Source organism: Haliotis rufescens, unplaced genomic scaffold, assembly GCF_023055435.1.
Source record: "Haliotis rufescens isolate VD_foot unplaced genomic scaffold, xgHalRufe1.0.p SCAF_7, whole genome shotgun sequence".
In the NCBI taxonomy this organism is placed as follows: domain Eukaryota; kingdom Metazoa; phylum Mollusca; class Gastropoda; order Lepetellida; family Haliotidae; genus Haliotis; species Haliotis rufescens.
The window spans coordinates 41,352,759-41,366,613 of NW_025964361.1; the positions used below are offsets into that span (position 1 = coordinate 41,352,759).

At 39.4% G+C, this 13,855-nt stretch overlaps 1 protein-coding gene across 1 annotated transcript in view; it reads left to right on the top strand.

Moving 5' to 3' along the window:
• The window catches only part of LOC124129467 (ATP-dependent (S)-NAD(P)H-hydrate dehydratase-like), a 378,497-nt gene that overhangs the window by 36,687 nt on the left and 327,955 nt on the right, over positions 1-13,855 (top strand). Inside the window, exon 9 of the mRNA XM_048387393.1 lies at positions 2,858-2,978. Coding sequence (XP_048243350.1) covers positions 2,858-2,978 — 121 coding nt within the window. The remainder of the gene's footprint in view (positions 1-2,857; positions 2,979-13,855) is intronic.

Sequence of the window (13,855 nt, forward strand, 5' to 3'; positions counted from 1 at the left end):
CAGGTGGTCAGACTCGCTGACTTGGTTGATGCACGGTCATCAATCCCAATTGCGTGGATCGATGCTCATCATATTAATCACTGGATTGTCTGGTCCAGACTCCATTATTTACGGACTGCCGTCATTTTGCTGGAATATTGCTGGAATATTGCTGAGTGCGGCGTTAAACAACAAACCAAACCAAACCAAATGTTGTTTACATATCTCCTGGAGGGCATGGAACTGGTGTAGTCAAAACAAGCGTTACTGCGTTACTGCGGGACTGAAGTCATCAACATGCATCACACAACTAACATACCAAGAACATGTAACCTTTGATAACACTAGGTCATCTGAGAGTAACCCTCAAAATAGCTAGAGCATGCATCACAGAGTAACAAACTAGCTTTGATTAAACCATTATGGTCACATCATGTTATAGTTGTTGCAGTTGATTCTGAGCCAGGAATTTACTGGCCATTCTGAACATGGATTTTAACAAGCAAAACTGAAGCAACTGTATAGGTCATGTTAAAATCTGTAAAGAACCTGTCTGTTTTGGAGAAAGTATCTATTGTGAAAAAGGTTCCAATGTTTTTAACATACTGTTTTAAAATAGCAGTAGATCTTTCAAAAACAATTTTAAGTAACTTTTTTATGTTTCATACCCAGTAGTTTTTGTTAATTTTTTTTATCAAAATATCTGTTGAAAAAAACCTGACATAGTCTACATCATACATTTACATAGAAATCTGTGATGTCATAGCAGGAATTGATTTGTACGAGATGAGAAATATCTTTTTTTCCAATGGTCTCAAGTGCCTGTTTTGATAAGAAAGTAACATGGCCGCTATTTCTAGATATTGAGCTGGTTTGCAGTAATAATGTTACAGAGAGTTACAACTTGCACGTAGTTTCTTCTGTAGATAAGCTCGTCTTTTCCTCCGAGGCCTTGTAGCATCAATAATCTATCGAGTGTCCAGGGTTATGTAATGTGGGGCATTTTGTCGAATGATATTGAGGTCTGTTATGTAGACTTGATAGATCAGAAGACAATCATCAAACAGCTGAATTTGGGATTTAATCTTTCTTTTCCCATCCTTCATTCTTTCACACTTCCTCCTTCCAACACCACACTAGGGATGGTCGGGTAGCCTAGTGGTTATAGTGTTAGCTCATCACGCCAAAGACCCGGGGTCGATTCCCATCATGGGTACAATGTGTGAAGCCCATTTCTGGTATCCCCCATATGATATTACTGGAATATTGTTAAAAGAGGCGTAAAACCATACTCACTCCAAGTTTTCCCCTTCAAAGTGGGTTTTAACAAATATAATAGAAACAACATATGCATCTATGCATCCCACTGTGGTAAGTGTGAGGTTTAGATCTCTGAACAATTTTTCATAGAATATTACTGTTTTTTAGCGTCTTTATGTATTCCCCAAGTGGTGATTTCAATGTTAAAACTTGAAGTGAGCTGAATCTGTAGAGTATCACTGATGAAATCAGCCATGAGATCCCTCTCTGGGGAAAGATTTATAACAGATAAGAAACTACTGCTCATTTGCGAAGATAGATAGAAGGTCACAGGTCGGGGAAGATTGCAGAAGTTTCCCCTTGTACCATTATTCAACAAGTGTATCAAGCAGATGTGAGATATTTCTATTTGTTTTCCATTTGTCCCTATATTATAGGGCCTTAATTGTTTGGCCAACTAGAAATAGAAACATTAAGAATCAGGAATACCTTTTGAAATATTTAACAGTAAGTGAGTGCTGGATTTTAATGCCCTAATGTTTTCCAGTTATATCATTCATCATATTCAACATCTGCCACTTTGTTGAAACCAAAAAACATGGGTGTGGAGCTGACAAACCAATGGGGCGGTCGGGTAGCCTAGTGGTTAAAGCGTTTGCTCGTCACACCGAAGACCCGGGTTCAATTCCCGACATGGGTACAAATTGTGAAGCCCATTTCTGGTGTCCCCCGCCGTGATATTGCTGGAATATTGCTAAAGCGGCGTGAAACCATACTCACTCACTGACAAACCAATGATCATGATCAGGGTGAATCTAAGATTCAAACCCAGGATCACAGGACTATGGCATTTCTAAGGGACGCAACTCTGCACAACAAATTTCATGGGTAGGGTGTTTGGGCCTGCCACAACCCTGATATTGTAATGAAAGCACTCAGTAGTCAAATAGTGTTACCTTTAGCACTGTTTCCTTTCAACACTTGCTTGTTTTTGACTTATTACAATAGTAAATACAGAAGTAAGGCCTTTTTGATGCTACACACTGCGGCATGTCATGTCTATATATGTGCGATAAATTATTTTCGTTACAGTTTATGAAGCCCATTTCTTGTGTCACTCATCATCCTATTGCTGAGTGAGTGAGTGAGTGTGGTTTTACGCCGCTTTTAGCAATATTCCAGCAATATCACGGCGGGGGACACCAAAAATGGGCTTCACACATTGTACCCATGTCGGGATTCGAACCCGGGTCTTCGGCGTGACGAGCAAACGCTTTAACCACTAGGCTACCCGACCGCCCCTAAAGTGAATTGAAGCCCAACTCACTCACTTACTCACATATTTGAGTTGAAACTTAAATGGCTTTGTTGAAAGGCTTTGGTTAAATGACCGCCTCCATGGTCTAGTGGTAGAGCGTCCACCCTGAGAACGGAAGGTCTGGGGTTCGATCCCCGCGTTATACCAAAAGACGTTAAAAGATGTGCATGCATGTGGCTATATATACGTGCAATAATCTTGGATGCAACATTAAACCCCATTCCACCTTTACCTCACCTCTTGGTAAATAAAACTTTAATTTTACCAGAAAAAGTAATAAGGTTGTTTTAAATCTTTCAGTGTTGGTGTGTGACCTTGAAGGAAGTCCTCGGCGTTGTGGAGGTCAAGGTGACCTGCTTGCTGGTTCCATGGGGGTCTTCAATTATTGGGCCCATCAGGCTGTGGAAGCAGACAATCCCAAGTAAGAATTGAATTGTTTTGATTTTAAACATTATTTTTATCAATTTGACTTAGGTTGTGTTCTGTATTTTAAGAAAAGGGCTGTCAGTGTCAGCATATGATTGAAATGGTTTGTAATATGTCATGTGCTGTTGTGGCCATACTTTCATGGTAGTCACTTATGAGAGTTATGGCCCTTGTATGCATGAACATGGCCGACTTTATCGTTTGAGGAGTTTTGGAATGGGACAGTTTCTAGAAGGATTGCTGTACCTTTATGAGAGCGACAAGAAAGTGATTGAGCCCTTTTTTGAGTTGGCTTGCATCTACTTGCCAATGATTAGCCATGTGTTATGTACAGTCAAGTCTCATTAATCCGACACAGTGATCAGCGTACTCCGTCGTCATCTGCCCGCGAGTACATAGCCCCGTGTTTTGATACGAGACGAGTTGGCAAGTTGCTGCATATTTCAACGGTTGCAGAGATTTTAGAGGTTGCATGATTAGAAAACATATTCTGCTAACAATTGAACACAACAATATGAATATATCCTTTTTCCTTTTTTTATTACGTGTTTGCATCGTTTTCTATCATGTAGTTGTCCAATTTTCGATCATGAACGTTGATACTACCTAATTTTGTTTATCTTGTTAATCCGACATAATCATATGCAACCAACAATGTCGGATTGACAGGACTTGACTGAATGTTGATTGAATAGGTATGTGTAAGCACCGAATTCAGGCCAGCTTCCAACACTATTCGGGATTCAAGAGACAGGCCTGTTTCAAGACAATTGACAGTGACAAAGTTCTGAATATTCATGAGTTCATGCACATTAATTCTAGGGCCGGTTAGATATTGCTTCTGTCATTTTGTTCACCCATTAGATTGCCTTGTTTATCTGTAAACCCCAAACTGTCTTGTGTAGTCATTTAACGATTTCACAAGTTTGTTCTGTATGTAACAATTTAGGATTAACGGTAACCATAACTTTGTGTTTCATTGGAAACCACCTCATAACAGTTGGAGACAAAATATTACCTTCTCAGCCACTCCTTCAAGACATTCAATGTTTTCACTGAAAGAAGAGATGAAGACGGTTTTTCACTTGATTTTTTTTCTTCCTGGCTTATTGACCAAGAACGTCTCAAAAAAAGGAAAATAGAAGTTTCTAGCCTAAGGTTACAATAAATTAACTGCTTGTTCTTTTATATTGCCTTATCTGATGGAAACATGTTTTATTGCGTATTCATTTAGTTCAGATGGAAACTGGAGTGTTTTATGATAAGGCTTATGTTGAGTAAGAAATCTGATATTGATTTTCTGATGAAGGCACCCTAAGATGTCCTACTGGTATGAGAAGTGTATCTGTTTCATCGGGTACACTAATTCTACTTCTGAGTTGTGAGAATTCATTGTGAAAAAATACTACTTCTTGGGATTTATCTCTGATTCTAAGTGCCCTTGGCGATGTTGGTTGTCGACGAGAGAAAATAGGTTCTTTTGTTCCAAACTGGGATTTTCTTCAAGTCCTCATTTCCTTATTTTCAGAGGTATTTCAACATTGCATTGCAACACTGCCTTAAAAATAATAATGTAAAAATTCCTCTTCTTTGGCTCTGTTATCAGTGGAATAACACAAGTAACCTCGACCAAGCCATCAATTTGTTTATATGAAATAGGAGGTTTTTAGTTCTCATTTGAATTTTTTTACTGACAATTGCAACAGGTTTGAGCCCGAATATTGGCCTCTGAACCCAGATACAATACATGTACCGGTATTATTATTCCCACAACCTAAAAGGGCGGAGTATATGTAGTTACCCGGTATACCAAAGAATTCCATCTGCCCATCCTTCCGAGGAAATTGGAAACTACCCCATAGATGCTTTTCAAACTTGGTGTACACTTGCTACACCAATGAAAGGTGCATTGTGAAATTTGATTCCAGTATTTTGATTTTTTTAAATAATACAGCTATTTTTCATTTTTGTACATAGAAGTTTTTTACTTAAGCATTTGTGTGACCTATCACTTGAAAGCTGTCTCATGGATTCTTTTTAAATAAGAGTTTCCATACAACTAGAAGAGGTGCAGTGCAAAGTTTGATTTGATAAGTGTATTTTCTGGAGAGAAAAAATATGAATATTTTGCATGTTTTGAGTTTGTTTGTTTGTTTGTTGTTTAACGCCGCACTCAGCAATATTCCAGCTATATGATGGCGGTCTGTAAAATAATCAAATCTGGACCAGACAATCCAGTGATTGACATCATGACCATAGATCCATGCAATCAGCGAGCCTGACCACCCGATCCCGTTAGTTGCCTTTTACGGCAAGTATGGGTTGCTGAACTAAAAATATTTTTGCTTTAACGTTTGTGCAACCTATAACTGAAAAACTACTTCGTGGATTCTTTTCCAATCAGGGGTTCAGTTTCTATACCAATAGGAAAGGTACAGTGCAAAGTCTGATATCTATAATTGGGTTTGTCTTAGAAAATATTCCTTTTTTTCATGTTTTGAACTTAGAAATTTTTTTTATTCTCTGACCTAAATGGGCAAAGCTTGCCAATGATGAACCAGTGCATCTTTGAATCATGCTTTTACTATTTCTAATTATTGTTCTTTTGAAGAGTAACTGGCTCAAACGTTAAGGCAGCAATATATCTCCAATATCAAACTTGTTCTTCAGCTGCTGTTGGAGTCAAGGTTGGGGGGGGGATCAGTGAGCCTTGCTCACTTTTTGCCTTTGTTTTTCAATTGTTTCAATTTGTAATATGACTAACATATGGATATCTAACTGATAACATGGATGATCAAGTTCTTTGTAACAATTGTAGCAACATTTCGGTGTATGTTGTGATACAATTATTAACCAAGTAAAAGCGCAGTGCGAATCTTGACCATCTCGTCAGCTATTTCAATACCCAAGAATTAGTCCTTTGCAGTTTGTTATATCAAGGACTGACAAATTATGGATAGAAATATTTCTTGACAATTTGTTTCATTAATATGTAGATCTGGTACTGGAAGCTTTTATAAAGTAAAATACAAACAGAATCTAATGATGTATTTTGTAGTCAGTACAGTGTCATCTATGACTGATATGAACCTAGGCTCCCAACCTTGTGTGAATGAATGAGAGTTTGATCACTGGAGACATCCTTCTTGGCATCATGTATAACCGAGATCATTGGATGTATGTATCAGTTGATGTAGTAGGTGAAAGATTGATAGACCAAGGTTCAATATTCCTTATACACTCTAGTGCTGGTGGCGCAGTTAAAACATGGTCGGGGTGCCCTTGTACAAAGTGATCTTTGCACTGAGGTGATTATTACGAAACTCCCATACCTTAATACGCCTTCTTGCCTGAAAGGCACACTTAGAATTATTTTTTTAACAACGTTACCTTATTACCGGTACAATGTTTATTATATGAAACCATAAATACACATGGAAAATTATGAATATATGCTTAACATGCTTATGCACTGTATGATCCACAAAATAAGTTTGGGTATTCAGAAATAACAAACTTTAAATATTGCCACTGCTAGTTATCAAGCCTTAGTGAAATGACTTTCACCAATTTTGATTAATTATTTTTCTAGTTGGCACGCTCTAATTCCAAGAACACATCTTACCATCTTTATGAAAGTCCTGTGGCAAACTTGTAAAACAACATTTCTATCCTTGTTATCATGGTGTTCACTTGGTGTTATCGTGATGTTCACTTTGTGTTATCATGGTGTTCACTTGGTGTTATCATGGTGTTATCATGGTGTTCACTTGGTGTTATCATGGTGTCAACTTGGTGTTATCATGATGTTCACTTGGTGTTATCATGGTATCAACTTGGTGTTATCATGGTTCACTTGGTGTTATCATGGTGTTCACTTGGTGTTATCATGGTGTGCCCTTGGTGTTATCATGGTGTTCCCTTGGTGTTATCATGGTGTCCTCTTGGTGTTATCATGGTGTTAACTTGATGTTATCATGGTGTTCACTTGGTGTTATCGTGGTGTCCTCTTGGTGTTATCATGGTGTCCTCTTGGTGTTATCATGGTGTTCACATGGTGTTATCATGGTGTTCACTTGGTGTTATCATGGTGTACACTTGGTGTTATCGTGGTGTCCTCTTGCTGTTATCATGGTGTCCTCTTGGTGTTATCATGGTGTTCACTTGGTGTTATCTTGGTGTTCACTTGGTGTTATCGTGGTGTCCTCTTGGTGTTCACTTGGTGTTATCATGGTGTCCTCTTTGTGTTATCGTGGCGTTCACTTGGTGTTATCATGGTGTTCACTTAGTGTTATCATGGTGTCCTCTTGGTGTTATCATGGTGTCCTCTTGGTGTTATCATGGTGTCCTCTTTGTGTTATCATGGTGTTCACTTGATGTTATCATGGTGTTCACTTGGTGTTATCATGGTGTTCACTTGGTGTTATCATGGTGTACACTTGGTGTTATCGTGGTGTCCTCTGGGTGTTATCATGGTGTCCTCTTGGTGTTATCATGGTGTTCACTTGGTGTTATCGTGGTGTTCACTTGGTGTTATCATGGTGTTCACATGGTGTTCTCTTGGTGTTCACTTGGGGTTATCATGGTGTTCACTTGGTGTTCTCTTGGTGTTCTCGTGATATTTTCCTGGTGTTTTGTGGTGTTCTCAGCTTTCTGCACAGTGCTCAGTAGGATTTATGTCATCACATTTTTAATTTAAACTAAATCAGTAATCACTCCACCGTGCCACTTGATTGCCTGGTCTGCACACACTATCACTGGATTGTCTGGTCTATACTGTCTGGTCCACACTCACTATCACTGGATTGTCGGGTCTATACTGTCTGGTCCACACTCACTATCACTGGATTGTCTGGTCTACACTGTCTGGTCCACACTCACTATCACTAGATTGTCTGGTCGACACTCACTATCAGTGGATTGTCTGGTCTACGCTGTCTGTTCCACACTCACTATCACTGGATTGTCTGGACTACACTCACTATCACTGGATTGTCTGGTCTACACTGTCTGTTCCACACTCACTATCACTGGATTGTCTGGTCTACACTCACTATCACTGGATTGTCTGGTCCACATTCAATATCACTGGATTCTTTGGTATAGATTTGATTGTTTACAGGCTGCGTTTGTATGGCAGGAGTATTTTTCATGACCCTCTTCACGACCCTTTTCACGAACACCTGGTGTTATCAGTGATTCTCATTGATCTATTCATATACTTTTCAAAACTATTTTGTCTTTTACGCCCAGTGGAATCTGTTTCATACATGGCGACCAAGCTTGTCGTAAGAGGCGACTAATGGGCTCACTGACTTGGTTGATGCATGTCATCGATCCCAAATTGCGTGGATCGATGCTCATGATGTCAATCACTGGATTGTCTTGTCCAGACTCAGTTATTTACAAACTGACATCATATAGCTGCAATATTGCTGAGTACGGCTTTAAACAGCAAACAAACAAACAATGTTTCGGCAGATAACCAAGACTGATTATTCTCTGGCGTTGATGTTTTATATTTATCTGACAGTGGTGGTAGACAGTAGTAGCCACTATTGATGCAGGTCATCCATCCCAATTGCGTGGATCGATGCTCATGATATCAATCACTGGATTGTCTGGTCCAGACTCGATTATTTTACAGACCGCCTTTATATAGCTGGAATATTGCTGAGTGCAGCGTAAAACAGCCAACCAACCAACAACCACTATTACAAAATGCTCAGTGATTGAGTTTGGTTATAATGCAGGTTGATGATACTAACATTGGTTATGATAGGAATTGCATGTCAAATTGGAAGGTGAGGTGAAATGCAGTTTAGTTGCATTCAAGATTATTATTATTTTGTACTGTGTCCGTGTGTGTGTGATTGTTTGCACTAGTCTGGACAAATGATAGTTTTATAGATTCCATGTCGATACCATGCCAAGCCGACCAGTCCTCGTTTAACCCCCTTGATGCCTAGCTCTAGGCAGGGTAACAACAAGTACCATCTTTTAATGTCTTTGGGTATGACTTGGCTTAGGACTGACCTTCGGCTCTCCGGGCAGACACTCTAGCCATGACACCATGAAGGCGGTCTTTCGCAAAGGGGAAGGTGGTTGTAGGCCATGATCAGAATGAGGCATGATGGGACAAAGGCTATTCTACTGCCTTACATGAAGATGGTCAGATTGATGACGTCTTTACCATGATCATTCATAGCATAACAGCATATCATTACAGGAAGGCAGAGGTCTCATGTCTGATGAAATAAAATGGATTAAACTTGATATTATTTTCCCGTCAAATCTGATGTAATGGATCTTAGAAGACTTGGGGATGACATTGATGCAGAAATTAACTTCATTTATCATTTTCTTAGATTTCATTTGTGATGGGGATTCGGAAAGATCTTGATATAGGGTCTGACATTGACAACACATGGAGTAGATCCCTATGTGGATTCAGGGGCAATGGATCCCCAATGCCTTGTTCTTCTTGCAAGAGGCTACTATTGACTGAGTGATCGGGATCGAGTGGTCAGGCTCGCTGATTTGGTTGATAAATGCGCGGATCGATGCTCATGATGTCAATCACTGGATTGTCTGGTCCAGACGCGATTATTTACAGACCACCGTCATATAGCTGGAATATTGTTGAGTGCGGCGTTAAACAACAAACCAAACAAACAAACAAACAAACAATGTCTGACCAGGCTAATAGTCTCATTGTATCCCAACAACTGAGATAGTTACTCATGCTGTCAACCATTGGTTTGGCTGCTGTATTTGGCAGCCTACAGCACCAAACAACAGTCAGTCACTGTAACGTCTTTATTGCAGCATCTCCGTGAACAAGGTCTTCTATTGCCATGAGGGTAGCCTTGCTCCAGGACTGTAATAAAGGTTAAGTCCATGGATGTAAAGTAATTATATATTTATGAATTTGTAATAGGCAAGTCTAGATAAGCCTAAGTACTAAGGATGGAACATGTTCTTTTTAATAATGTAATCTTGGAATTATGATCTAAATTAATTTGAGACATTTGCAAGTCTTCTATTGCAATGCAAACTTTAGCCCCAAGTTATCCTTGCTCCAAAGCTCAACTGAAGTCGATGAATGTATAGTAATTCTATCATTTATAAAGGCAAGTCTAGGTAAACGGACAGGTTTATGATTTAGATTAATAATCATTTCCTTAGATACTTGTGCAAGTCTAGCCCCAAGCAAGAATCGTGAGTTTTGGAAACTTTTGATCAGTCTAATTTGATCGGCTTGTAATCGCCATATAATAACAATAAAACCTACTGAGCATGATCCTCAGGGCCAAGTTTGGACTGGCAGACTCATAAGTGTTAGGCCTAGACTGAAAATATGTAATTCGATTGGTCCTTTCCATGTACAGTATTCCCATATTGTCCAATCCTTTCACAGTGGGCAGCTTCTGTGGTCTAGTGGAAAGAGCGTCGGCCTGAAGGGCGGAAGGGCAGTTGATCGATCCTTCGGCCGAGTTATACCAAAAGACATTACTAGATGGGGTGGTTGTTAACTTGCCTCAGCATGTCACGAGCAAAAAGTCTGGCCGGCTCAGAGTCAATGTACTGTGTTTGAGTTAGGTACCCATGTGAAACAGCAGCATGGTATTTCAGTGGGCTAGCACTATAATCGGCAAAATTCCCGACAAGTACATATACACATGTATATGCATGCATGCTGCTATATGAGTGCAATAACCTTGAACATGCCGTTATACCCCATTTCTCCCCTCAAAGTTGTAATGTATGGAATTCTGATTCAAATAACTTTCACAAATATAAATAGACCCGTGAAGATCTGGGTTCTTCAGCAACCCATACTTGCCGTAAAAGGAGACAATGCTTGTCGTAAGAGGCAACTATCGCTCGTTGACTTGGTTGATGCATGTCATCGTATCTCTATTGTGTGGATCGATGCTCATGATGTCAATCACAGGATTTTCTGGTCCAGTCTCAAATATTTACAGACTGCCACCATATAGCTGGAATATTGCTGAGTGCTGCGTTTAACAACAAACAAACAAATAAAAATAAGCTCCCTCCAAACCTACACCCATAAATCACTGTCTCCTAGTAAATAAAGCTGGATTTGTTTCATGGTATCCTGACATGGATCATTGCTCATGACATCAACCATTGATTGTTGTGGTGATTCAACTATTTCCATGACAGTGATGCTGGTGCTTCTGCCTCCATCCATTCACTCCCATTCACTCCTAGAGATTAGGTCTTCAGCAACCCATGCATCCCATACATGGCGACCAAGCTTGTCGTAAAAGGCGACTAACGGGATCGGGTGGTCAGGCTCGCTGACTTGGTTGATGCATTTCATCGATCCAAACTGCGTGGATCGATGCTCATGATATTAATCACTGGATTGTCTGGTCCAGACTTGATTATTTACAGACCGCCGTCATGTAGCTGAAATATTGCCGGATGCGGCGTTAAACAACAAACCAACCAACCAAACCAATCACTCCCCGGCTCGATCACTACCAAATTATAACCGTAACATATGTGAAATTTACAGTTATAAAAGTAGTGTATACATGGTTTAAGAAATGTGCCGCAAGACATAGTGTCACATTCACGTTGTGCTTCACCATGTACGGTATCAATCATTTACACAATTTTGGAATATTTCAATTTTATATGTAAAACTGCGAAATGAATAGCTCTTTTCTCTTGAGCACTTCCTGAGTTTTGACATGCCAAGGGCTATCACTACCTATTTCCTACATCGTGATTTCTTCCTTTCCACTGTGACATTTAACAGGCAGAATTTCTTTTGATTTTGACGTAAATTCTCCCTTTCATATTGTGCAAGTTGTCAAAGTTTGTCAGACTTCCCAGCATGCAATTGGTGACATTCCCCTTCAAGCGTCATCTTTGCTCATTTTGCTATCAAAATTCATCATATTGACACATACGAGACATTTTGTCTCTCCCAGGGAGGCCCATGAGATAATGATCTCACACCATGGAGTGTCTCTCGACAGATTTTAACTCTTATCGACTTGTAGAAGGTGCTCATTTATAAAACAGGAAATAATTGAAGCAGTCCTGATGGCATTGGCACAGTATGGAACACTGTTAATGACGGCTGATTATGGCCGTTTAAAGATCGCAATGTGTTTGGTCTCAGTCATGCATGAGTGATTGTCTCCCCTTACAAGAACTCTTGCTGTCAGTTCATTGTAAACTGCACATGAAGTGTGTTTCGACACGTGTTGAGGTATGTTGCACTGATTAAATTCCGGTCAATGAATAAAAGTGATCTGTTTCTAGATTAAAGGCATGTTGTACTGGTCTTCCAGATTGGTGATTAAACAGTAGGACTGTAAGTCATCTTCCTTGAATGACCCTCCTTTTGTTACTATTTGTTGACAATAGTTCTTTTTGTCTGGATGTTTATAGATAGCTGGGCCATTATGGTTTCTATGCACAACTAAAAGATGGAAATATTTCTTATAAATACATTTCAGCTTGACATTGTTGATTTTTTAGTGTCTTCACTCAAATTGCCAGAAGTTAAAAGCTAGCTTGGCCATTTGTTTTTTAAGCACATTGAAAAAAGATGGAAAAATAATAAAGTAAAGTAAATTTCAGCTTGGCTTTGTCATCTTGATTGTAAAGAAAGACATTTAATAACAAAGTTGTTGTTTGCACTGTTTAGAGAAAACACACAACTATTTCTGGTAAGGAAATCCAAGCCGTGCTCCAAGCTTTAGGTGCACTTTTGTAGGAATCCATTTTAATCTTCATGTGAGCCTGTGTCAAAACATGTTGTCCGTTGTCTGTCTCCAGTGTTTGTATGTTGCCATCTCCTAGCCTTCTTAAATCCTTGATGGGGCATGGGTGGCCCAGTCGTCTAAGGCGCTGTGATTCGCTGTGCAGAGTTGCGTCCCTTGGGCACGCCAGAAACCTATGATTGTGGGTTCAAATCCCGGTTCACCCCGATTATGTTTCTAGGTTTGTCAGCACCATACCCATGCTCGTGGGTTTCACCGAAGTGGTAAATGTCTGAGACCTGCATAACTTCGGGCTTTCCTCCCACATTAGGCTGACACACCGCGATATAACTGGAATACTGTTAAAAGCAGCGTTAAACCCAACTCACTCACTTAAGTCCTTGAAGAACTATGACACTTAGGCCTGATGGTCCCAGAAGTAGTGTTGCTCACTGAATACCACCCTGACTTTAAAACATGGCCTCCAAGGAAGCCATGAAACGCTCATTTTGCCCATAACTTATATACAAGATTAACATTATTTGTTCTTATATTTGTGGTGTTATTAAAAATGGAAATTTCGATTGGAACTGTGGCATTCAGTGTTTAACTTTCTGCACATCAAATTATCAATAACTCCCACAAACCTGGAAACACATACAATACAGATAATATCAGAAATTTCCTGAAGTCACAGATGTGAGACAGCCATGACACACTCTGGAATGATCTATGAAGTCATGCTACAGTGCTTGATGTGCTTTTGTGACAAGACCTACCTCAGTGATTGTTTAAAACATTTATGGACCATTTTGGGCATGTACGGATCATAAATTTCACTCCATGCTCCGTTGATAATTGCAGTGGGTCATAAATTCAATAAATTAGAAATGATTGCAGCAGAATAAACACTTTATTGTTTTTTATCTTAATTGTGAACTTCACACAATAACATATCAAAGCAATATGTAACATTTTGAAATCATACATGATCAAAACGTTTTGGAATCAATAACAAGTAAAGCGACAAAACCCTTTCCATATCTGATAGAATTCTCTGCATAAAGAAGAGTTGATTGTACGATTCTGATATGTTGGTTGGTTGGTTGGTTTGTTGTTT